At 42.4% G+C, this 27778-nt stretch overlaps 1 protein-coding gene across 1 annotated transcript in view; it reads right to left on the bottom strand.

Annotated features, from left to right (window-relative positions):
• The window catches only part of LOC144798590 (polyunsaturated fatty acid lipoxygenase ALOX15B-like), a 302675-nt gene that overhangs the window by 189270 nt on the left and 85627 nt on the right, over nt 1-27778 (bottom strand). The window contains exon 2 of the mRNA XM_078669544.1: nt 13397-13601. Coding sequence (XP_078525670.1) covers nt 13397-13601 — 205 coding nt within the window. The remainder of the gene's footprint in view (nt 1-13396; nt 13602-27778) is intronic.

The raw sequence follows: 27778 nt of genomic DNA, 5'->3' as shown, positions 1-27778 counted from the left end.
TGATGGCCTACAGGGGATATCATATAAGATTGGTGTGTACGAATAAGCTATCAACCATGGGATAAACATTCACTCAATGCCTATTTACAAATGTATTAAAGTGTTAAGGCATTACTTCTAAATGACCTTTTGTACACATACTCTAAATGTACCAGAGGAGTGAATACTTTGGCGCCCTCTGATGGCTGGAACGATTTCAGAATTTTTCTCCTACTATCTTGCTTTGAGATACAACTAAAAAGTAGAAGACTTTTGTAATTTTGATATAACCTTGACATTTACCATTGTTACAGTTACTTGGAACGTGACGTGTGTAATGATTGGGGAAAATATTTCAATCAATCTAAGTTCCTTTATTTGGTTTTCATATAGTAGCAAAAACCAAAACAGTACAATTTAAAAACAATGGTTAAAACAAACAATTTTTCATTCTCCATATACAATCAGATCAGTGAATAAAATTCATAACATTAATGGACGCCTTGATCAACAAGTTTTCGAGAACAACTGATACATAGTTAAAAAGAAGGATAGCTAAAAACATCTTATTCGCTAGAGACAATTTACAACAGCAACCTTTTTTGTAGATTTTTTCTGTGCCTGACACTAGATTTCAAAAATTGCACAATGTTTCTCGTGAAACATTCTCCATCCAGCAATTGCAAAGCAAGATATGCTGGTCGACATTGTCTCATACCCTAGATTTTTAAAATAGGTTGTATCCATTTTTTCCTTAGTTCTTTATAGAATCTTAGTTCTTTAAAGAATTTGCAAAACAAAACAACGTGCATCGATGTTTGTAATGATACCTCATCACAGCGGCAGGTCCCTTACTCCGGGGAAAATCAAGTGGTATTTCCAGGTACAAGATGCAGCTTGCCCTCGTTGTTTACTGCCTGAAGTGGAGTTAGAGCACATGCTGTGGGACTGTCCAAAGCTGGGACACTACTGGGCGGAGGTAGGGGAATTATTGAATGTAGCTACAGACAGACAGGTGGAGTAAAATATGGCGACTTGTCTGCTGCTTTGGTTTCCCCATACGAAAAAAACTAAGATCTCCAGTAAATTTATTGATTTGGGCCTTATGTTGGCACAGAGGGAAGTAACCTGGCACTGGAAGTCGAAGGAGGGTCCCTCGAGTAGGAGATGGGCGAATGAGATGTGTAAATGGGCCAGGGGTGAAGGAGTTGATAGACGTAGGCAGGCAACCCATACGGCTAATGAAAAGAGTCTAGAAATGGCGAGGGCGTGGGAGGATCTAACACAGACGTTTAAAAACAGCTTAGAGGATGAAGAAGGTTAAGCTTGTAGGGTTATGACAGGAAGTTCCCTGTGATGCATTATATATTGTATAGGGACAAGAGGGTCCCTTCCTTATGTCAGACATTTATATTAGTGAGGCCCACACCAGTTGAAGTTAGACGGGGGGTTGGGATGGGAGGGGAAGGGACACCATGCGGCTGTAAGTGATGTTGCTATGGGAGGGAGACATGAGCGGCCACCAGGCGGAGGGTGTTGGAACCTATATGCCGAACTGGGGGCACATGGGATATGTCACCCCAATGCGTCCACGAGATAGACAGGGAGGTTAGAGATGGACTTAGGTCTATAAGGGTGGCATATGTTAGGACCTCCTAAGTGGGCTTAGGCATGGATTGTTCATAGTTTGGGATTGGGGAGGGGGGTGCTCAAGAAAAAGCAGATACTGGATCCTCTGACCGAGTGACGGTCCTGATATCCCTGAGTTATTACCGAGTTTGAGTACTACCGGAAAATGCGCTGCCCAGCCTCCGGGATGATGGCACTCAGGCTGTGTAATGGTTGATGAAGGGATTGTATATGACGGGGTGGAGGGGCAGTCACATCGGTGTGTGCAACTGTATGTTTTTATATTTTATATCTGCAATAAAAATTATTTAAAAAAAAAAATCACAGCGGCAGGTTGGTAGAGTTTTGGCCCAATCATTCATTTTTGGGAAGGTTACCAAATGATGAAATATATTTAGCCTAAAACGTGTTAGTGCAAACCTATCATAGCCGCTCAGAGCGAACGTTAGGTAAAGTTGAATTGTGAGGCTAATTTGCATCATTAGGTTGTTTTGTACGGTGCAGAGCAGAAATATCGACGGAGAAATATCGTCTGACATAAATATCCCCGCAGAAACATTGATTTCAAGAAATATCGACAACAAAAATATAGTTTGACCAGAATATCGACTGACAGGTAAGTAATATCGATAACTATAATATATATGTAATAAATATCGTTTACAAAAATATAGTTTACAACAATATCGATTTTTTCATAATGTTATGTATTTTAGTGTTTTTAATGAGAATTGTTTGTCATTTTATTATATGTTGTAGAATTGTATTAGTTATTAATGTATATTATGTTGAATTTTGTGTTAATAGTTCCGTAGCGGGTTGTGGGTTTCCAGGGGAATAGGGTGGGAAGTAATTTAAATATATAAAATTAATTGATTAATTAATGTGTTAATTTATTATTACTTGTTTAATAATTGTTTGTTAATTAATTTCAATTAGTCAATTATTAATTAATTATGTTAATTAATTAATTATGTTAAATAATTATGTTAATTGTTTAATTAATTTTAGGTGTGTGTAGTGGATTTTATATGTGTAAATGGTGTGAAGTAATTACATTGTTATTGATTAATTATTAAATACTTTATAAATTAATTACCAGTAATTAATTAGTAATTATTAATTGTAAATGTGTAATTAATTTTAGGTTTGTGGTGTGGTGTTTATAAGTGTATATGGTGTGAAAGCTGTCAATTAAATAATTAATTAATTATTTAAAAAAATACTTTAATTTTCATTAATTAATTAGTAAATATTAAATGTAATTGTGTAATTAATTTTAGGTGTGTGGTGGATATTATACTGTTAAATAATGTGTAATTAAATTTTTTTTTAATATCTTTGTTAATAATAATATATTTAAATGTATATATTAATTATATTTATATTGGAAATTAAATTTAATAAAAAATGTGATAGTTTTTTTTTTATTGTTTTGGGTTCCAGCACTTTCCCTACTGTTGTACCCTGTGGAATGGGATTAGTCATTTTCACCCCTACGCTATCCAACGCTTTCCCTACTGTTGCACTCTCTGGAGTGTGAATAGTAATTTTTACCCCTACGCTATATAAAGCTTTCCCTACTGTTACACTCACTGGAGTGGGAATAGTAATTTTTACCCCTACGCTATCCAACACTTTCCTTACTGTTGCACCCTTTGGAGTGGGAATAGTAATTTTTACCTCTACGCTATCCAATGCTTTCCCTACTGTTGCACACTCTGGAGTGGGAATAGTAATTTTTACCCCTACGCTATCCAACGCTTTCCCTACTGTTGCACCCTTTGGAGTGGGAATAGTAATTTTTACCCCTACGCTATCCAATGCTTTCCCTACTGTTGCACCCTCTGGAGTGGGAATAGTAATTTGTACCCCTATGCTATCCAACGCTTTCCCTACTGTTGCACCCTCTGGAGTGGGAATAGTAATTTTTACCCCTACGCTATCCAGCGCTTTCCCTACTGTTGCACCCTTTGGAGTGGGAATAGTAATTTTTACCCCTACGCTAGCCAACGCTTTCCCTACTGTTGCACCCTCTGGTGTGGGAATAGTAATTTTTACCCCTACGCTATCCAGCGCTTTCCCTACTGTTGCACCCTTTTGAGTGGAAATAGTAATTTTTACCCCAACGCTATCCAACGCTTTCCCTACTGTTGCACCCTCTGGAGTGGGAATAGTAATTTTTACCCCTACGCTATCCAGCGCTTTCCCTACTGTTGCACCCTTTGGAGTGGGAATAGTAATTTTTACCCCTACGCTATCCAACGCTTTCCCTACTGTTGCACTCACTGGAGTCGGAATAGTAATTTTTACCCCTACGCTATCCAACGCTTTCCCTACTGTTGCACCCTCTGGAGTGGGAAATCGTAATTTTTACCCCTACGCTATCCAATGCTTTCCCTACTGTTTCACCCTCTGGAGTGGGAATAGTAATTTTTACCCCTACGCAATCCAACGCTTTCCCTACTGTTGCACCCTTTGGAGTGGGAATAGTAATTTTTACCCCAACGCTATCCAATGCTTTCCCTACTGTTGCACCCTCTGGAGTGGGAATAGTAATTTGTACCCCTACGCTATCCAACGCTTTCCCTACTGTTGCACCCTCTGGAGTGGGAATAGTAATTTTTACCCCTACGCTATCCAGCGCTTTCCCTACTGTTGCACCCTTTGGAGTGGGAATAGTAATTTTTACCCCTACGCTATCCAACGCTTTCCCTACTGTTGCACCCTCTGGTGTGGGAATAGTAATTTTTACCCCTACGCTATCCAGCGCTTTCCCTACTGTTGCACCCTTTTGAGTGGAAATAGTAATTTTTACCCCAACGCTATCCAACGCTTTCCCTACTGTTGCACCCTCTGGAGTGGGAATAGTAATTTTTAACCCTACGCTATCCAGCGCTTTCCCGACTGTTGCACCCTTTGGAGTGGGAATAGTCATTTTTACCCTTCCGCTATCAAATGTTTTAACTACTAATGTTTTAATTTTGTTATTAAATGTATGTACTATTATTTTTAAATACTTTTATGTGTTAATTAAATATAGAAAATTTTATTTTATTCAAATTGTTTTATTTTTATATAATTTTTAAAGTTTATAAATTACACAAAGATAATAATAAAATGTATTTAAGAAAATATATGTATATTTACACATTTATTAAGTTGATATTGATTACATTAATTTTATTTGTTATACATAGTTAAAATATAATGTAATGTAATTAGTTTTGTTAATAATATTATTTAATTATTTAATTTAAGTTAAAATATTTTTTAAAGTCGATATTTTTTACATCTATCTTTTTGTACATCTATATTATTGAGTCGATATTATTGTACTTACCTGCTTAAGTATAGGGAGTCGATATTTTTGTAATCGATATTTTTACATCTATATTTTTGTAAACTATATTTTTGTTATCGATATTTAAACATGGAACCGTTTTGTAGTTTGCTTCTTTGCTTCAAAGGCAAATCTAAGCTCCTCCAAGTGGCTCATACATTGTTTTTTAAACTCTTTCCTGGGGTAATTATTTAAAAAAATACTTTAATTTTCATTAATTAATTAGTAAATATTAAATGTAATTGTGTGATTAATTTTAGGTGTGTGGTGGATATTATAGTGTTAAATAATGTGTAATTAAATATTTTTTTAATATCTTTGTTAATAATAATATATTTAAATGTATATATTAATTATATTTATATTGGAAATTAAATTTAATTTTAATAAAAAATGTGATTGTTTTTTTTTTTATTGTTTTGGGTTCCAGCACTTTCCCTACTGTTGTACCCTGTGGAGTGGGAATAGTCATTTTCACCCCTACGCTATCCAACGCTTTCCCTACTGTTGCACTCTCTGGAGTGTGAATAGTAATTTTTACCCCTACGCTATATAAAGCTTTCCCTACTGTTACACTCACTGGAGTGGGAATAGTAATTTTTACCCCTACGCTATCCAACGCTTTCCTTACTGTTGCACCCTTTGGAGTGGGAATAGTAATTTTTACCTCTACGCTATCCAACGCTTTCCCTACTGTTGCACATTCTGGGGTGGAAATAGTAATTTTTACCCCTACGCTATCCAACGCTTTCCCTACTGTTGCACCCTTTGGCGTGGGAATAGTAATTTTTATCCCTACGCTATCCAATGCTTTCCCTACTGTTGCACCCTCTGGAGTGGGAATAGTAATTTGTACCCCTACGCTATCCAACGCTTTCCCTACTGTTGCACCCTCTGGAGTGGGAATAGTAATTTTTACCCCTACGCTATCCAGCGCTTTCCCTACTGTTGCACCCTTTGGAGTGGGAATAGTAATTTTTACCCCTACGCTATCCAACGCTTTCCCTACTGTTGCACCCTCTGGTGTGGAAATAGTAATTTTTACCCCTACGCTATCCAGCACTTTCCCTACTGTTGCACCCTTTTGAGTGGAAATAGTAATTTTTACCCCAACGCTATCCAACGCTTTCCCTACTGTTGCACCCTCTGGAGTGGGAATAGTAATTTTTACCCCTACGCTATCCAGCGCTTTCCCTACTGTTGCACCCTTTGGAGTGGGAATAGTAATTTTTACCCCTACGCTATCCAACGCTTTCCCTACTGTTGCACTCACTGGAGTCGGAATAGTAATTTTTACCCCTACGCTATCCAACGCTTTCCCTACTGTTGCACCCTCTGGAGTGGGAAATCGTAATTTTTACCCCTACGCTATCCAACGCTTTCCCTACTGTTTCACCCTCTGGAGTGGGAATAGTATTTTTTACCCCTACGCAATCCACAGCTTTCCCTACTGTTGCACACTCTGGAGTGGGAATAGTAATTTTTACCCCTACGCTATCCAACGCTTTCCCTACTGTTGCACCCTCTGGAGTGGGAATAGTAATTTTTACCCCTACGCTATCCAATGCTTTCCCTACTGTTGCACCCTCTGGAGTGGGAAGAGTAATTTGTACCCCTACGCTATCCAACGCTTTCCCTACTGTTGCACCCTCTGGAGTGGGGATAGTAATTGTTACCCCTACGCTATCCAGTGCTTTCACTACTGTTGCACCCTTTGGAGTGGGAATAGTAATTTTTACCCCTACGCTATCCAACGCTTTCCCTACTGTTGCACCCTCTGGTGTGGGAATAGTAATTGTTACCCCTACGCTATCCAGCGCTTTCCCTACTGTTGCACCCTTTTGAGTGGAAATAGTAATTTTTACCCCAACGCTATCCAACGCTTTCCCTACTGTTGCACCCTCTGGAGTGGGAATAGTAATTTTTACCCAAAAGGCTATCCAGCGCTTTCCCTACTGTTGCACCCTTTGGAGTGGGAATAGTAATTTTTACCCCTACGCTATCCAACGCTTTCCCTACTGTTGCACTCACTGGAGTCGGAATAGTAATTTTTACCCCTACGCTATCCAACGCTTTCCCTACTGTTGCACCCTCTGGAGTGGGAAATCGTAATTTTTACCCCTACGCTATCCAACGCTTTCCCTACTGTTTCACCCTCTGGAGTGGGAATAGTAATTTTTACCCCTACGCTATCCAACGCTTTCCCTACTGTTGCACCCTCTGGAGTGGGAATAGTAATTTTTACCCCTACGCTATCCAGCGCTTTCCCTACTGTTGCACCCTTTGGAATGGGAATAGTAATTTTTACCCCTTCGCTATCAAATGTTTTAACTACTAATGTTTTAATTTTGTTATTAAATGTATGTACTATTATTTTTAAATACTTTTATGTGTTAATTAAATATAGAACATTTTATTTTATTCAAATTGTTTTATTTTTATATAATTTTTAAAGTTTATAAATTACATAAAGATAATATAAAATGTATTTAAGAAAATATATGTATATTTACACATTTATTAAGTTGATATTGATTAAATTAATTTTATTTGTTATAAATAGTTAAAATATAATGTAATGTAATTAGTTTTGTTAATAATATTATTATTATTTAATTATTTAATTTAAGTTAAAATATTTTTTAAAGTCGATATTTTTTACATTTATATTTTGTACATCTATATTATTGAGTCGATATTATTGTACTTACCTGCTTAAGTATAGGGAGTCGATATTTTTGTAATCGATATTTTTACATCTATATTTTTGTAAACTATATTTTTGTTATCGATATTTAAACATGGAACCGTTTTGTAGTTTGCTTCTTTGCTTCAAAGGCAAATCTAAGCTCCTCCAAGTGGCTCATACATTGTTTTTTAAACTCTTTCCTGGGGATCTGAGCTATCAATATCGGGTTATTATAATAGTTTAGTAAGCCCAGGTCAGACAGGAAGTTTTTCACATACATGAGCCACCCTATCTTGTGTTCATTCTCGAGACCAAGACAATCTTTCAGAATCTTCCGATTAAATGATGTTTTTGGAAATGACCAAATGCGATGCCATAATAGGGCAGGTTGAGCTTTTATTGTGTCTATGATATACGGTATTCCCAGTTCTGACTCGCAAGTAAACGTCGGGTGTGCCTTGTGGAACTGCCAACAAATACCTTAGAAAGGCATTCTCAACTTTCTGAAGTTAGTCGACTACACCGTAACCCCAAACACCTGCCCCATATGTTGCTCAGCTGATACATTTAGCTTGGTATATTTGGAGCATCTCCATTGGTGGCCTCTTACCTAACCTCTGCGCAAAGTTAAGCAATGCCGTAGTTGTCCTCATAAAAAGTAGCTTCCTGGCTTTTATTGCTTGACGCCGCAAGGCCTTATTGTCAATTAGGATACCTAAGTAAGGGTATGTAGTAGTGGACTCCAACTTTATATTTTCAATAAAAAATATCCTTCAGTTTCCTACTGCCTGTCCCACAGCTCATTACAAAAGCTTTCTTGATGTTTATTTTTAGATCTAAATTTGCCATAAATTTTTGATACCTGTTAAAGGCACGTTGCAACCCTATCGTTGTCCAAGCCAGAATTACGGCGTTGTCTGCATAGAGTAGTGCGGGTATTGGGAGTTTCTGCAGCAGAGGTAGGTCCTGGCACCCCTCCAACATGGCCTGCTCGAAGCAATTTGTATAAAGTGTAAAAAGGAAGGGTGCCAGGACACAACCCTGCCTAACCCCCTCTCCACTTTTAACGGCCCGTATGCTCCCCATTTATGCCAAACCGTACCCTAGCAGCCGCATTCGCATATAATTCTCTTAAAAAGTTAATTATGGGGATCTCCACGCCCATCACTTCCAAGGTACTCCATAATTTCATATGGCTTACACAGTCGAATGCGGCTGTTAGGTCTACATAGGCCATATATAACTTTCCCCCTCTTGCATTTGCATATTTTCCTCTTAGGAGAGTCAGTTTAAGGCCTTGCTCCGTGGTACCCAATCCATCCCTGAACCCAAATTGGAGGTCAGACCATACTTTATTGTCCTCTGACCATTGTTGTAGGCGGTTAAGGACTATGCGACCTACCACTTTGCCCAGTGGATCTAACAATGAAATGGGGCGATAACAGGCCGGGTTCTGTCGTTCTCCCTTCTTGAATATCGGGACCAAAATTGATTCCGACCATGATTCAATAATCCCGATTGTACAGGTGGCTTCTAACACCCTTGTTAGTATGGGGATCCATAGCTCCATATTGTGCTTAAAACGGTCAACTGGGACCCTGTCTGGTCCCGGGGCCTTTCCCCCTTTACTAGCCTTGAGGGCGAGCTCGACCTCTTTTAAGGTGACATCAAGAGTTATAGGAAAGACTACCGAGCTTGCATGAGGGCTGATGTTAACTGTGCCAACTGTCACATAATTCTCCTCAGTATGTAAGCCAAAAATCTGAGAGAAATGTTCCACCCAGTGTCTTTCATCTATTGCAATTTCTATGGTCGGCATATCCCCGGCTACTGAAAGAAAAGGGGATTTAACCACCCGTCCTTATTTGTACAGCTTTTATGTAGCTCCTCCCAAGATTATGTTTTTTAATTCGCCTTTTCTTAATTTCACGGCTTGATTGTATGCTTTTCTAAGTTGTCTGATCTCCTGTCTGTCACTCTCCTTCTTATGTAGGGCACATTTTAGATCAGCGTATGCTTTTGTGCAGTTCTTGTTAAATCATCCTTTACACCTGTCTTTCCTTTGTTTTAGGTGGACTCTCAATGTTTCCTTTATTACATTTGTTATCTCCATGAAGCTTCTCAAGACCTCATGGTGTGGAGTTAAAGGATTTAGGCACTTCATTACAGAATGTAAAGAATTTTTGACCACCACTTTTGCGAACTCCTGTGGGTCTACTTTATCCCATTTTAATGATTACCCATTTGTTTTATCAATTTCCAAATGTTTCTGCCCGTATCTCCTCTTATTCTTACTTTTACCAATTTTATACGGACAAGATATTAAGACACTAATTGAAAAACGATCACTAGTAGCATTTTTGTGGGTGGTGAAATTCAACAGACAGGAGGCATACCTGTTTGATATAAAAATTAAAATCTATGGTAGTGCTTGCTCCTCTTCCATTTAAAGTCTGTGTGAATGGGATTGGTGGAGTTCATTCGCAAAACCCATTTCCAAAACAAATAACATCTCATTTAAACAGTCACCGTATGTTGTATTGGGAAAATGGGTTAGGTTACTATTATTCTCATTGATTAAACCACATGTTGTTATTATTCTTTCCACATGGCATTACATTGAAGTCCCCCCCATATAAGAAACACATTTTGGGTACCATTATTCTGGATTTCTAGCAGGGCATTTCTGATTTGTTTTAGGATTACAACCCACTTTCCCTTCTGTATATTGTTATAAAAATTAACCAATACATACATGTCTTGCTTATTCATGTTGAGGGTTATTATTTGAAAGTTAGGTTCTGACTTTGTAAGAATATCTCCTTAATCGTCAGGAGGTTTGAAATATATATTGTCAGACCCCCCTTTGCCCTCCCAGAAATAGATGGAATAGCTGGAGTATAGTACGTCTTAAACCCCTCAATATGTATCTCAGTGGTGGCCCATGCCTCTTGTAGACAAAGGACATTAAATTTCCCAACAAAGTCAAGCCACATGTGATTGACCAATTTTGATCTTAAGCCCGCTATATCCCAAAATAAGATTTTTAGCATTAATTCATTAGTGGTACCTTCCTACTCAAAGTCGGCTACGATAGGCCTAATTTGGGATTCAACTTGACTCATGGCCATAGTTATTCCCTGTTCTTTCTCGGAAATCAAGTTTAGTATTGGCCCACTACTGACCAAGTTACTGTCCGTGTGCATTGACTGCCGTTCAAACAGATGATACATTTCTGGATATGGCACCTGTGGGCTGGGATTAGTAGTGGGGTCTGTACAATATGGGGAGATATATCCTACGTCTTTCTTGGAATGAGTTTCATATGACTGGACCAGTCAATCTATCTCTTCCAGACCTGAGAGCCTGGCGAACCATTTAGCAGTCGGGAGGTTATAATGATAAGTTTGCATTGCCTCCACTTTTCTGAAGTTGTCGCCTCCCTCTGCCCTAAAGAGTGGTGGATAAAAGAAACCCAGTGGTAGTATATTAGTCCCTTTTGTTGATACAGGATTGTTACCTGCCCTCCACAGGACATTCCTCACCAATATGGGTGTTTTAAACGTTAAAACTATGCAGTCCCCTGGTAGTGTTTTCCTGCAATTGCCAACCCACTGGACCCTCCTCGCCATCTTGAACTCGGCGAAGAGTTGTTCAGTGGACCCAACCCTCCTGCTTAACCAGTGCAATGCTTTCTTTCTTAGCATTTCCCAGGTTCATTTTCAGATAACATCAATTTTGGTACGTTTGCTAAGATGACTATATACGGCGTTGCCTCTGGTGGTAGCTCTAGGTGTTGATGTTTTGTGGAATAGTCATAATTTAATTCTAGAGTTGATGCCCCCCGGTTGTTGGCCGATCCTATGATTTCGGGTAGGATAATTGAACGCACTGTCCGGGACTTTATCTGTACTACAACCCATTCTATCCCTTTTCTCTGCAATATTAACAGTCATAGCCAGTCATATTCAATTGGTGAATGTCTGTCTTAGACACTTTAATATTTTCAGAGGGATTGCTCATGCTGGGGGCTATAACCTTTTTTCTTTGAATGGAATGGGGATTTGTTGCTAACAAGCCAGGATTCCTGCTTTTAACACAGTTGTTGCTGTTCTCCTTTCTGCGGTCAATGGGTATAAGATTTTCACTGCTTTCCTTATGTGGATAATTGGTCAACGAGGCTTCTATTAAAGATAATCTTTCGCCCATTTTATCCAATGAGACTCGTATGTAGAGATCTAATCTTTCAACCAACAGCAAAACGCCATGCATGATTATTTATGTGGCGGAAGTTGTCCCTAGTGCAAGGGTGCCTGCACTGACACTTGGCAGCTTAGTTTAGCACCTGCACTAGGGAAAATGCAGGGATGTGCTGGACGTTTGGAAATACGGCTCATCCCTGTGTTTTCAGAATGGTGTAGCGTGGCGTTAGCATTATGTGCTTAACACCACGCTCCGCCATTCCCTTGTACTCATGCCCCTGTGTTTCATCTTGTAGGATATCCATGTTGCACTGCTTCTTATTTTTATCTTCTCCCAACTTTTTATATCTTCATTTCCACAGGCATGGCAGGCACAAGTAAGAGCAGTGGGGCAGGGAGTGAGGGGGCGATACCAGGTGAGTGGTATTCTTTATTTTCTATTTTATTTACCTAGTCCGTCGTCTGTCATCTCACTCCATCCCCCTCCCCACTGCTCTTACCTGTGCCGGCCATGCCTGCATTTCCAACCAGAGACACCAACACTATGTAGAGTGAGAGTTTACGATTAGTATTTTTTGTTTTCAGTATGTGCAGTGCAAGGCTGTACCCTCTTTTCAATAATGTGCCCCATATCCTCTAGTGTCAAGGTTTGTTTTCCCCACCGTTCTTTATGCCAGTCTTTAAGTGGTGTATGCTCTAAGGGGCATATTACCAACATTAAGCGATATTTATCGCTAACGATGCTTAGCAACGAATTTTTTAACGCTAAGCATCGTCAGAAATTACCGCAGATAAACCTTGCTATTATCAAGGTTTATCGCAAATGCGATAAAAAACGGCCGCAATGCATGAATATCGCTGAAAAGTCAGCGATATTCATGCATTACCAAGCTAATGCTCTTAGCCATGTTATCCACCTCCCATTGGATAACATGGCTAAGAACTGCTCAGGGCAGGTGTTAGTTTTTGGAGATATTCGCGCTTAGCGCGAATATCTCCAAAAGTTGGTAATAGGAGATAGCGATGTTAGCGACTGTTTCCAGTCGCTAACATCTTGGCACGCCCACTTTGCATGTCATTAGTGATAAATATCACTGACTTGCAAAGTGGGGCCCAAGATGGTCGCTATCTCCTACTAGCTGTCGCTAACTGGTGTTAGCGACAGCTAGGTAATAGGGAGATAATTTTATCTCCGCTTTCTTGGCTTTTAAAGTCAAAAAAGCGGAGATAAACCCCCTTGATAATATGCCCCTGAGTTTTCACATTTCTGTTCTGTTTTATGCTTTAAAGTGGACAGACTCATTTCCTTTTTTTATTATATGGCACCTGAAATGTTACCACATTGCTTGTGAGATATCAGCCAAGTTATTTTCTGTATGGATGTTAACTTATTGTATATCACAAGAATCAGTGTATAATTGGTAAATGCATATTTTCTACTGGGGTTCTGGGAAACTCAAAATCTTGAATCGATAGCCTTCATTGCAATACAGGATGGCCGGCCCAATGAGGGGACCATGAAGTATTAACCATTTTTTTTTTATAATGTTCTACCTTTCCCTTCAGGGAGCTCCAGGGTGAGGTATCCCTCGATCCAGCGGTAGCAGGGGAAGTGGTAGATCTTTCCTTTAGGAGATTTCACAGTGACTTGGTTGCAGAACCAGCTATCCTCAGGAAAGAAGGAAAAGGGTTCTTTGTGAAGGCGGATGAGTTGGATATCCCCCAAGTCCTTTTTTTCATGGATGTGGTACTCATCAGACTGAAAACCAAGAAAACCAGCAGCATTATTTTACTGGACAATTTTCTATTTAGATAATACCAGCCACCAGGACATTTAACTATCAGCAAGAGTGACATTGCTCAGTTTGCTCTATCCGACTGTTCTCATGTTACAATAAATAATAAAGAAATTAGCAAACCAACTGCTTATTCTTCTAATTCTTTCCAAAGGCAAACAATTGAAAAACATTTTCATGAAGTACATCATTTCTAAAACAAGTGTTTTAAGGTTACCCAACCATGGATTACTGCTAATATCGCCTGAGGCTTGAGCCGGGCGGTCATTCTTTCTCTCTTGCTATCTTTTTAAAATACATTTGTTCATTGCTTTTTACTTGCCCTTTGTGTCCTCTCCCCCCTGCACCAGCGCGCTGATTTAGCGCGACGCTGTGGTGTTTCGGCCGATTTTCGGGCAGAAACATTATTTTAAAACTCTGACCTTCTAAATTGACTGGGTGCACTCTTCCTACAGAGCGCTGCCTCCTCCAGACACTACAGCCGATTTCAGGGCTGTTTTTACCTGCTGGCAAGGGTAGAAGTATTGCGGCGGCCATCTTAGGTAGGGCGAGCCTTCCTTAGGGGCGAGAGTCACCGCTATAAAGAGGAAAGAAGGACTTTGGCTTACCATTACTGCTAATATCGCCTGAGGCTTGAGCCGGGCGGTCATTCTTTCTCTCTTGCTATCTTTTTAAAATACATTTGTTCATTGCTTTTTACTTGCCCTTTGTGTCCTCTCCCCCCTGCACCAGCGCGCTGATTTAGCGCGACGCTGTGGTGTTTCGGCCGATTTTCGGGCAGAAACATTATTTTAAAACTCTGACCTTCTAAATTGACTGGGTGCACTCTTCCTACAGAGCGCTGCCTCCTCCAGATACTACAGCCGATTTCAGGGCTGTTTTTACCTGCTGGCAAGGGTAGAAGTATTGCGGCGGCCATCTTAGGTAGGGCGAGCCTTCCTTAGGGGCGAGAGTCACCGCTATAAAGAGGAAAGAAGGACTTTGGCTTACCATTACTGCTAATATCGCCTGAGGCTTGAGCCGGGCGGTCATTCTTTCTCTCTTGCTATCTTTTTAAAATACATTTGTTCATTGCTTTTTACTTGCCCTTTGTGTCCTCTCCCCCCTGCACCAGCGCGCTGATTTAGCGCGACGCTGTGGTGTTTCGGCCGATTTTCGGGCAGAAACATTATTTTAAAACTCTGACCTTCTAAATTGACTGGGTGCACTCTTCCTACAGAGCGCTGCCTCCTCCAGACACTACAGCCGATTTCAGGGCTGTTTTTACCTGCTGGCAAGGGTAGAAGTATTGCGGCGGCCATCTTAGGTAGGGCGAGCCTTCCTTAGGGGCGAGAGTCACCGCTATAAAGAGGAAAGAAGGACTTTGGCTTACCATTACTGCTAATATCGCCTGAGGCTTGAGCCGGGCGGTCATTCTTTCTCTCTTGCTATCTTTTTAAAATACATTTGTTCATTGCTTTTTACTTGCCCTTTGTGTCCTCTCCCCCCTGCACCAGCGCGCTGATTTAGCGCGACGCTGTGGTGTTTCGGCCGATTTTCGGGCAGAAACATTATTTTAAAACTCTGACCTTCTAAATTGACTGGGTGCACTCTTCCTACAGAGCGCTGCCTCCTCCAGACACTACAGCCGATTTCAGGGCTGTTTTTACCTGCTGGCAAGGGTAGAAGTATTGCGGCGGCCATCTTAGGTAGGGCGAGCCTTCCTTAGGGGCGAGAGTCACCGCTATAAAGAGGAAAGAAGGACTTTGGCTTACCATTACTGCTAATATCGCCTGAGGCTTGAGCCGGGCGGTCATTCTTTCTCTCTTGCTATCTTTTTAAAATACATTTGTTCATTGCTTTTTACTTGCCCTTTGTGTCCTCTCCCCCCTGCACCAGCGCGCTGATTTAGCGCGACGCTGTGGTGTTTCGGCCGATTTTCGGGCAGAAACATTATTTTAAAACTCTGACCTTCTAAATTGACTGGGTGCACTCTTCCTACAGAGCGCTGCCTCCTCCAGACACTACAGCCGATTTCAGGGCTGTTTTTACCTGCTGGCAAGGGTAGAAGTATTGCGGCGGCCATCTTAGGTAGGGCGAGCCTTCCTTAGGGGCGAGAGTCACCGCTATAAAGAGGAAAGAAGGACTTTGGCTTACCATTACTGCTAATATCGCCTGAGGCTTGAGCCGGGCGGTCATTCTTTCTCTCTTGCTATCTTTTTAAAATACATTTGTTCATTGCTTTTTACTTGCCCTTTGTGTCCTCTCCCCCCTGCACCAGCGCGCTGATTTAGCGCGACGCTGTGGTGTTTCGGCCGATTTTCGGGCAGAAACATTATTTTAAAACTCTGACCTTCTAAATTGACTGGGTGCACTCTTCCTACAGAGCGCTGCCTCCTCCAGATACTACAGCCGATTTCAGGGCTGTTTTTACCTGCTGGCAAGGGTAGAAGTATTGCGGCGGCCATCTTAGGTAGGGCGAGCCTTCCTTAGGGGCGAGAGTCACCGCTATAAAGAGGAAAGAAGGACTTTGGCTTACCATTACTGCTAATATCGCCTGAGGCTTGAGCCGGGCGGTCATTCTTTCTCTCTTGCTATCTTTTTAAAATACATTTGTTCATTGCTTTTTACTTGCCCTTTGTGTCCTCTCCCCCCTGCACCAGCGCGCTGATTTAGCGCGACGCTGTGGTGTTTCGGCCGATTTTCGGGCAGAAACATTATTTTAAAACTCTGACCTTCTAAATTGACTGGGTGCACTCTTCCTACAGAGCGCTGCCTCCTCCAGACACTACAGCCGATTTCAGGGCTGTTTTTACCTGCTGGCAAGGGTAGAAGTATTGCGGCGGCCATCTTAGGTAGGGCGAGCCTTCCTTAGGGGCGAGAGTCACCGCTATAAAAATAGACAGCCATGACTCCGCGCAGCGGACGCGATCAGCGGACGCGCCGGACTCGCGCCGGAGTCAAGCCAGAGTCCTGCCCGTCTGCGCCCGTCCGCGCACGGGCCGGGCAAAGGGCTAAGGACTCTGCTGGGATCAGTAAAGACACTTACAGCAGGCAACAACTATTAACCCTACAACCAGACCACGACTGTGACTACCACAACCTAGACCCTTCGGACTGGATAGGTCCGGTGAGCTGCCATAAATGCCATGTCGCATTTTCATGGTCTCAGGTATCCGCCCTTGCAACACATACCCCCCCCACCCATTCCTTAAAAGCGGGCTTAATAAACGCTCGATCTTTACCAAGACACGCCCAGCACATATATGACCTCCTCATAGACGACAACCTAGATTGTCTTTTTATTACAGAGACTTGGCTCAAACCCTGGTGCACTCCTGATCTGGTACAGGCCCTACCTTTAGGGTATGGTATCCAGAGGGTTGACAGAGGCAACGAGCAACGGGGAGGGGGAGTGGCTATCATACACAGAGATATCTTTGGGTGTGTCACGACGGAACTCCATGATTTAAAAGGGGCGGAAGGGATGGCCTTTAGTATTAAAATTCATGACAACTTCTCTTTCTCTGGGGCATTAATTTATCGCCCTCCCGGCACTAGCACTGACTTTTTAGGAAGTGTGGGAGAAGCACTAAGTCCACTGATACTCAGATATTCAAACTTCACCTTGTTGGGGGATGTGAATATTCATCTTGAGTCTATAATTGAGGCACCTACTGCCTCCTTCAGAGAAACCTTGGAAGTATTGGGTCTTAAAATACGTGATACTCCAGCCACTCACGAGGCGGGACACACGATTGATTGTATTGCTACCAACTTAGACACCTTAACAATAGACCAGCTGAAACCCCAAATATGGACTGATCATGTATTAATGCCTTTTTCGATTACACCAGAGACTAATGCCAACAAAAAGAATACTTGCAAAAGCAACCAGGCCAGACACGAGGATTGGAAGGCCACCATGAAGCATCCAGAATTAATACCAATAGCCAGAGAGTGTAGAACTAAGTTACCCGGACCCCCAAACCTAAATACCTTTAGGGAATGGATGACAGAACTAAAAAATATGACCGGACAGGGAAGACGTAAGCTCAAACCCGGGAATAAGAAGAGATCTGCCCCTTGGTTTGACCTAGAGCTCAAAAATAAACAGGGGGAACTAAGACGGGCTGAACGTAGATGGCGTAAGAACTACCTCAGCACAGAACGCAGCAAATACAAAAAGACCAAGAAAGCGTATCATGCCTTAATCAAACAGGCAAAAACAAAGCATTTCACGTCAGCCATAGCAACAGCCAACTGTAAACAGAAGGCGATTTTTAATATTGTAAAAGATTTTAGTAAACCCAAATGTCTAACACAGGACATCCCCCCCTCTCAAATGCTTTGCAACTCCATCGCAGACTTTTTTGAGGAAAAGGTTAAGGGTCTGACGAAAGACTTTGAGGCTCCCAGCTTTGATCAAATATGTGAGGACGAAACTACTAGGCTAGAAGTCACCCAGCTTACAGCTTTCCGCACAATCAGCCTGGAAGAGACAAAAAAGGCCATCCTGGCAACCAAATCAGGATCACCATTTGATCCATGTCCTATAGCACTCCTACATCTTATTGCGGATATTGTCAACCCGGACATAAATGTTATCGTTAACAACTCTCTGTCCACCGCCTATGTCCCCCCCGAGTGGAAATTGGCAGCTGTAAAACCTTTACAAAAAAAACAACTTCCTGACCCCTCCACACTATCCAATCTACGTCCGATCTCATTACTTCCAGCTCTGTGTAAAATCACTGAGTCCACAGTTAACAAACAGCTGACACTTTTCTTGGAAAATAATGAAGTATGGCACCCCAATCAGGCTGGCTTCAGAACTCAGCATTCCACCGAATCGGCTCTCCTGTTCACTACGGAAACTATCCGCTCAGCTCTAGACCAAGGCAAGAAGGCCGTCCTGATATTATTAGATCTGTCGGCGGCCTTCGACACGGTCTCACATGCCATCTTAATAGACCGACTAATAACATCTGGCATTAAAGGTATTGCCTTAGAGTGGATAAAAAACTTTCTTAGTGACAGGAGACAAGTGGTGACTCTGGGGGAATTCCGTTCCAGCGAGAAGCCACTGTCAACGGGAGTACCTCAGGGCTCCAGTCTGAGTCCGACATTGTTTAATGTTTACACCGCACCCCTGATTCAGCTGATATCGTCCTACGGCATAGATGTAATAGCATATGCGGACGATACCCAACTAATCCTGGTCATGGACAAAGACAACCAGGCCTGGGAGGAAAAGCTTAAGTGCTGCTTAACGGCCACCTTTGAGTGGATGCGGAAAAACCACCTGAAATGTAACACAGGAAAGACCGAGATCATGCCCATAGGCTCAAATAATGATTTCATCCCCAGACTGTGGTGGCCTGAGAAGGCAGAAATTCCACCCCACACTACCTCCTCGGCTCGCAACCTTGGGGTACAGTTTGACGCCGATCTATCCTTCAAACATCAAGCGTCAAAAGTGGCAGGCACTTGTTTCGGGGTAATAAAAATGCTTAGAAAGTTCTTCGACTTGCTGCCCCTCGAAGCAAGGAAAACTGTTACGATTGCATTAGTCACCTCCCGCATTGACTATTGCAATAGCCTGTATGCTGGCACCAATAAGATGGTTACTCATAAACTCCAGATGGTGCAGCATGCAGCTGCAAGGCTGGTTCTGAAATGGCCAAGAAGATCCTCAGCAACCAAAGCCCTCAATGCACTACACTGGCTGCCTATAACTAAAAGGGTCCTCCACAAAGTTTTAACTATCACTTTTCGCGCTGTGCATAATTCAGGCCCCACTTACCTAAGAAATAAATTTGTAAAATACTGTCCAAATCGCGCACTAAGATCCTCCAATGCCAATCTTTTGACCATCCCTAGATTCAGACTCAAAACCCGCGGGGGCAAATCCCTAGCGGTGTTGGGGGCCAAAGCATGGAATGCCCTACCCCCTCTATTAAGAGCACTGGACAAGGAGTCTGAGTTCCGCAAGCAATTGAAAACCTGGATTTACAATCTTCCAGACCCAATGGCCAGAGCGCTAGTGTGATCCCGGCTATGGTCTCCTTAGCAGTAAGGCAACTTTTTCATCTGGTTGTCCTCATATTGGCGCCGAGATGCTCCTTGGAGCGATTGCTAGCGCGTTATAAATGGACTCTACATCTACATCTACATGGAAAAAATTCCACTTACATCTCAAAACTTGATTCCCAAGATATTGTTTTGCAGTCTTGGTTGCCAATTTTTATGTAATGAATCAAAATTCCATTTGCCCCAGTAGTCTTAAGGAGTTCAGTGTCCAAACTAATGATGCAACAGGATCTAATAATGCCATTCAATAACTTGATACCAGAAAGTAAAGTTATATAAAGTGTTGGGTAGTTAACCCAACAACCACTAAAACGGAAAATTATATTTTGCAGAAATTGTTGTCAACGTCCGAACTCTTTCCAAAAATGGTGACAATGAACAGTTAGAAGCAGACCATTAAACATACCAGGGCAATACTATGAAGGATTTTATATCACAGATGACCATTGTCAAGATTTTGGTCATTTTAGGATAAAACAGCACAGTTGCTGATAAGAGAGTAGCATAGACCAACACCTTTTCAGAAAGCGACAATTTAAGTAAGCTCCAAATCAAGTCAAAACATATTCATGGCAAATCTATGGAGATGCCTCTACTGGTAGGTTAGCTACATTTTATAGCCCTTATTTGGAAGGGTGGGAGACAAAAAAGAGTTGGGAGGGTGTAAGATGACAAAGTGTCAAGTCACAAGGTCCCTTCCTTATGACCCCTTATTTTTAGACGTTACAAAGGTTTTGCTGGAACCTGCTAAAACATTGTTGCTTTCAATTGACAGAAAATATATGTAAACCTCACAGGCATGTGTGAAAAAATGGCAAACACAAAATCACAATATTTACTGTAATGTTTCATCTTTTAACAAAATAAATACATACTTGTTCTTAGGACCTACTGGCTCTTTACACTTCCATGTGGAGCCTTTGCTGAAATTCCATTATATGTTAAAAAAAGCATGCATTCAGATCATTTTTGTAGACCTGCAATTTTAAAAAGTGGCAAGCTAAAGAAAAGCCATCACCATAAAAGGTGTCTATGTTGAATCAAATTATGCTGCATTGCCATGAGTTCAATCAAAGACATTTACATGATCAAGAACAACATTTAAAGAAACACGCCAGGAATTAATATAATCTGAAAAAGACGGAGCATCTCTTTAAAAATTAGCATAGCCAGATGCTACTCCCACTCACCAAAAAACTGGTTTTGGGGTTTACCCCACATTAAATTAAAGGAAATGTGCTTGTATTTCCTCCCCTTACAAAAGAAAATGAGATTACAAATGACTGGAGATTTCCCCCACTATTTAATAAAAAAAACTAGTAAAGGGGGCATGAGGGGATTTATCCACAGAACAATGTATACATATACAGGTTATTGTTTACAAATTTTCAAATAGCTTAATTGAAAAATACATTTACATAAAATAATTGACACCACACATTAAAAATTGTGTTATATTTCGGCTCAGATGCCCTTAACGATTGAAATGTCCCACTTATGGTCAGCAATGCACATAACACCCAGTAATTTGCACATTCCAAGATGTTTTCGTTTTCCCTCCTTGACCTTGGCCTATTGTTCTGAACCTGGAAAATCACACAAGTTATGGTGTGTGTTGTTGGCATAGGTGCAGGCATAATAACTTAGTTTAGTGTGTTTATGATTTTTCAATATTCATTGACAAGTTCACCTTTTAAAAACTGTTGTAAGTCCTGTATGACTGATAGCTAAGACAACAAGTTTGGAAAGCCAATAGGTCTTGCCTATTCTAGAGCTATTGGCAATGGCAATGTGTTTAGCCATTTTGTAGCTACTGTTCAACATGGCTAAAAGTTAGTGGGGTGGGGTCGATTTGAGTAGAGTGGGATGGGGTAAAGTGGAATGCGGTACAGTGGGGTAGAATGGGGTGCGGTGAATTAGGTTAAATTGGATTGGGGTGGAGTGGGGTAGATTGGAGTAGGCAGATTGGAGTGGAGTAGATTGGAGTGGAATAGATTGGAGTGGAGTAGATTTTGGTGGATAGGAGAAATCGTAAATCGGAATAGAGCGGAGTTGGATATATTGTGGTAGATTGGAGTGGAGTGGAATGGATTGGGGTAGGTTAGAGTGGGGTAGATTGGATGGAATATAGTGTTGAATGGAGTGGGGTAGGTTGGGATGGGGTGGGGTATATTGGAGTGGAATGGGGTAGATTGAGGTTGAGTAGATTAAGATAGAGTAGTTTGGAGTGGGGGAGTGGGCTAGATTGGGGTGCAGTAGATTAGGATAGATTATAGCAGGGTAGATATAAGAAGGGTAGATTGGGGTATTTTGGTGAAGTGTAGAATGGAGTGGGACATATTGGGGTGGATTAGAGTAGAGTTGAGAAAGAGGGCAGTACAATGGATTGGATAAATTTGGGTATGATAGATTGGATGGATTACGGTAGGGTAAATTGGAGTGAGCTAGATAGGAGTGGGCTAGATTGGAGTGCGGTAGATAGGAGTGGACTTGGATAGAATGGTGTGGGACAGATTGGGTTAGGGTGGGTTAGATTGGGGAGTAGTAGATTAAGATAGATTGGAGCAGTGCAGGTTGGGGGAGTGGGATAGTGTAGATTGTAGTGGGGTGGATTGAGTTAGATTAGACTGGAGTGGGGTAGATGTGAGTAGTATGTGTTAGTATGAAGCGACGTCGATTGGGGTAGATTGGGTGGATTGGAGTGGGTAGATCGAAGTGGGGAGATTGGGGTAGAGTACAGAGGGGTAGAGTTGGATAGATTGGAGTGGTGTTGAGACTGGAGTGGAGTAAAGTAGATTTGAGAATAGTGGAGTGGCATTGATTGGAATGGAGTGGAGCAGAATAGGGTGAAGTGGAGTGGGGTTGATTGGGTGGATTAGAGTGGGGTAGATTGGGTAGACTAGAGTGGGTTAGGGTGGGTAGAGTAGGGTATATTTGACTGGAGTGGGGTACAATGGATTGGAGTCAGGTAGATTGGAGCTGAATGGATGAATTAGGGTACATTGGAGTAGGGGATTGGAATAGATTGGGATGGAGGAGATTGGAGCAGATTGGGGAAGATTTGAGTGCAGTGTGGTAGACTGGGGTGCAGTGGGATATATTTGAGTAGGATGGCATTGTTTCGGGCAGATTGAATAGAGAGGAGTGGGATAGATTGGAGTAGATCAGATTGAAAAGAGATGATTGGAATGAAGTAGTTTGGAGTATGGTGGATTGGAGTGTTGTGGGGTAGATTGGCATGTAGTGTGGTAGATTGGAGTGGAATGGATTGGAGTGAATTAGTTAGAGGTATATAGGATTGGGGTGGAGTAGATTAGAGTGGGGTGGAGTGGGTTAGATTGGAGGGAAGTGGGGCGGATTTGGGTAGACTACTCTGCAGTTCGGTAGAGTGGAGAGGGGTAGATAGGGAAGATTGGATTAAGTGGAGTGAGGGATTGTGGTAGGCTCAAGTGCAGTAGATTGTGGTAGAGTGGGATGGACAGGGTGGAATTGGGTAGGTTGTAGTCAATTGGAGTGGGGTGGAATGTGGTGGAGTGAGTAGATTAGAGTGGAGTGGGGTAGATTAGAGTGGAGAGGAGTTGGATAGATTGTAGAGTAGTTTGGAGTGGAGTAAATTGGAATAAAGTGGGTAGATTGGAGTGGGGTAGTTTGGGGTAGAGTTTGGTAGATTGGAGTGGAGTGGGTTGGACTAGGGTGGATTGGGGTAGATTAGAGTGGGTGGGTTGATTGGGTCGGAATGAGAAGAGTGGAGTATATATCGGAGTAGAGTAGATTGGAGTGGAATGGGGTATATTCGGTTAGAATGAGGTAGATTGGAGTAGTGTGGGGTAGATTGGGATGTGGTGGGTACATTGGGGGTAGATTGGAGTGGGTAGATTGGATCATAGTGTAATGGGGTAGAGTGCAGTGGAATAAATTGGGTTAGAGTGGGGTAGGTTATAGTGGGGTAGATTGGAGTGGCGTGGGGTAGATTTGGGGGTGGGTAAATTGGTGTGGGGTAGATTGGACTGGAGGTGTGTACATTGTAACAAAGTGGAGTGGTGTGAGATAAATTGGGTTGCATTGCAGGGGCAGAATGGAGTGGAGTGGGGTAGATTGGAGTGGAGTAAGCGGTGTGGAGAGGAGGGGCATGGAATGGTGGGTTTGGTCGTGGAGTAAATGGCATAGATTGGAAGGGCATGGGTCGAGTGGCATGTCACAGAGTGACTTAGAGTAGAGGGGGGTGGAGTGGCATGTTGTAGAGTGGAGCAGAGTGTCGTAGAATGCAGTGGCATGGCATAGAGTAGAAGGGCATACAGTTGAGTGGCATAGTGTGGAGTATGCATGGTCTGGTAGCACACTGCAATTACAGACAACACATTTTCAATTGAAATGACCATTACATTTGCCCCGAAATATGGTTTTACTGCTCACTAATTATAATGTTTGCAAATGTCATCACCTAGTGTATTGATGTGCTTCGATCGTATTCAAATATGTGTTTCCACCACACTTCAGAATTACAAAAAATATACTTCATTTGTACAAATTCTGATTTATTCTGAAATATCAGCACAGTTCCTTTTTTTGTTGTGTGCTACAAAAAATCGTACACCTACACCTCTTAAATGGGTAATCAGCCAGATTGCCACATAAATTCTCTCATTTTGAAGTCAGATAAAGAGAAATAAGCACCAAGTTCCATATAATAGAGCATCTGATATTTGAGCTTTGTCTTTGAATGCATAGCAAATGTGACTAGATGAGAACAAGATTTAAATGCCTGTTTACGAAAAGCTAGTTTGTAGAAGAATACAGTAAACTCGTTTTGGGAAACAGAAGGGATACATTCAAACTGGACAGCCTAAACCAATTATAGCCAGCAAATAAAAATCCAGAAAATGTGAGTTACAAAACACAAAGTCAATGATAAGCAAAGGCTGGAACGAATTCCTAGGTCAACTTTCTGAATTTCCCCAAGATGTCTTTAGCAAACAAGACAGCTGCGCTGTCTGGTAGGCTTGGACCTAAAAAGAAGAAGATTACCTTCTGTAAATTCCCATCTGCCTCAGAGGGACTGGAGAGCATTGACCCCAGCTTTATTGTAAATCACTGCTATTGGAATAATTTCAAGGCCATCCCACAAGGACAAAAATACCCTGTGTCCTCTCCAACAGAGCCTACTTGCCAAATTAAATTGCTCCTGAAGCGGGAGAGTGAAGGAAGACCTGGATACTGAGAAGCTAATGTCTACCTTAACAAGAAATCCAGGGGCACCTTAGAGGTCAGAGGGGGCCCCCTGAAGATCCAGCTAACGAGGGAGGAAAAAAGCTACAGAGCCAGGCAATGGGCCTATCATTAGCGGCAGCGGTGAATGGAAAACAACGTAATTCACTGAAGAGTGCCGTTCTCTTGGAGGGTTAAAATGTGTTAACTTTTTTCCTGCTGCACTTCCAGTTTGCACATACAGGGCCTCTGCTTCATTAAGACAGGTCAGAGGACAAGGGTGAGAAAGCAGCCTGCGAAGATCTTTGTGTGCCCCAAATTGTTCAAGGCACAATAATAACAGAAAGCTAACTCTGCTGCATAATGTACTTTCTGGATAGAGATGTTTTTTGTCTAGTCGTGGTTTTGACTTATTAAGTAGCACAGAAGGGTTAATGAGCCTGCTGCAATTGTGTTACAAGCAGATCACAGATTAGAATTTTATGGTGAGAGATCAGTAGGTTTTTCTCACAGAGAATGTTTTGGTACTTGCTACAATCCTCATTCTTTTGTTACATATTTAATTGAGTTTTATTTCACAATCAAGGCATTGGTTCAGGAATATTAATACTCTTCCTCCCCCCACTGTTAACATGCAGTTATAACTCCACATTGCCGTCCCATTAGTTAGGATTCCAATACAACAGTACTTGGGATTACATGAATGTCCATCTAAACATTACCAACTCAACCCCATCATTGTCGTGACCAACTATGTTCACATACTATAATAACAACTAAACTATTGAATAACCCCTCCCCGCCCCTTCCCATCGACCCCTCCCCCCACCCCGTCACAGGTGTGCGCTCAATTAAGACATATGTAGATGTGAGGTCTATGATAATAACAGATTAGGATGCTCTATTTTGGGACTGCGACTACTCCTGTGCCCCCCCTTCTCCGTGTTCCCCTTCCTGATCGGTTGTATGGGCAATCAATGACTGAACCAACTCTTCCCAAGCTTTCGCCACTTCCAGTGCCTTTTCATTCTTCTGTCGGATCACCATCTGATAGCGGATCGCACCCTCACTACTAGCCCACTTAAGCAATTCCCCCTTCCATCTTTTACCACTGGGCCCCTCTTTTGATTTCCACCGCATCGTCAGTTCCCTTTTTGCTAATATTAGGCCCAAATCCACAAACTTACTAGTCACCTTCTTCTTGGGTGCATGAGGAAACCAATATAGGATGCAGGTCGCCATATCGAAAGCCAATTGGCATTCTGCAATTAGGTTTAAGAGATCCCCCACCTCAATCCAATAAGTCCCCAGAGCCGGGCATCCCCATACCATATGCTCCAAGTCTGCCCCCACTACCGCACCTCGAGGACACATCACATTGTCATCATTATAATGTTTCATGATCTTGCCCAGTGTCAAATAGGCTCTATGTAGAATAAAGAAATGCACCAGTTGGAACCGGGCATTTCTAGTTCCCTTCCATGCCCTACGCTGTATGTGCCCCCATGTTGCCTCCGGTATAGGCTTACCAATGCTCTCATCCCATTTTAGGCACAGATCATCCAACGGGCCAAGCCCTCAGTCATCATCCTCGAGTACAAGCATGTAACTGCCTTGAAAGTACCAGCCGCCATCATCACATACTGGCACGCCATCGTAGTTTTAGGTTCGGTCAATCCCCCTTTCCAATGTTTCTGTATCGCACGCGTTAGGGCCACATGTATTAAGAAGCCTCCACCGGGGAGATCAAACCTCTCCCGTAGCACCCGATAAGTCAACAGCTCCCCATCTTCGTATAGGTCCCCAGTACTTGGATCCCCGTCTGTTCCCAGTCCCAATCTCCTCCATGTGGCGTTGCCGTCAACATGCCCAGCGGCATCTCCGGCGCATAGGGGTGCTGCAAACCAGCCCTCCACTGGGATCTATTCCAGCACAACCTCAGGGTGTTTTCCTCCAATGTGAGGTCTCTGAGGTCCAACTTCTGCTGCAATGCTATAAAGGACAGGACATGACTCGGGATTCCTCCTCCTCTGACCGAGTCAGGGCCCCTGAACTCCAATGCCACACACCTGCGTAAAGACCTGTAGTTGCGCTGCTATGTAGTACAATTTGAGATCGGACACCGCAAGACCGCCCTCTGCTCTTGGCCTCATCAAGGACTTGAGGGCCACCCTACGTCTCCCCGATCCCCAAATGAATCCCACCATCATGGACCTCAAAGTGGTGAACAACGAGCACGGCACCCACATAGGCAGAGTTCTAAAAAGGTACAGCAGCCGGGGGAGAGCCACCATCTTCAGTAACGCTATCCTCCCCATCACAGAGAGTGGAAGGGCACCCCAAAACACCATACTCCCCTTTAGGGCCCTTATGTACCGCCCTACATTCCCCTCCAGCATATCACTGACGCCATGATAAATATGAACTCCCAGGTACGCTACGCAAGATGGTTCCCATATCACGGCCCACATCAACTAGGGGACTCCCCTTTTCAGCCACACCAGGAACAGGCAAGTCTTAGACCAGTTAACCTGTAACCCAGATACCGCCCCAAAGCCGGACAGCAATTGTGCTGCCCCTGCTAAAGCCACGCCCGTGTCCGCCAAAAACATGAGCAAATCGTCTGCGTATAGGGAAATGTGTTGCTGATCCCCTCTTAAGGGTAGGCCCTAATACCATTGTCATAAGCGAACTCGCGCTGCCAGTGGTTATATTGCCAAAGCAAATAATAACAGGGAAAGTGGGCAACCCTGTCGCGTCCCTCGTGCTACCACATACCTGGGGGAAATCATTTGTCCCACCTTAACTCGTGCCACTGCCACGGAATATAACACGGTCGTCCATTTCACAAACGCCTCGCCTA

The sequence above is a fragment of the Lissotriton helveticus genome, chromosome 12, assembly GCF_964261635.1.
Source record: "Lissotriton helveticus chromosome 12, aLisHel1.1, whole genome shotgun sequence".
Classification (NCBI taxonomy): Eukaryota; Metazoa; Chordata; class Amphibia; order Caudata; family Salamandridae; genus Lissotriton; species Lissotriton helveticus.
This window is presented reverse-complemented; position numbering and strand designations above follow the sequence as displayed.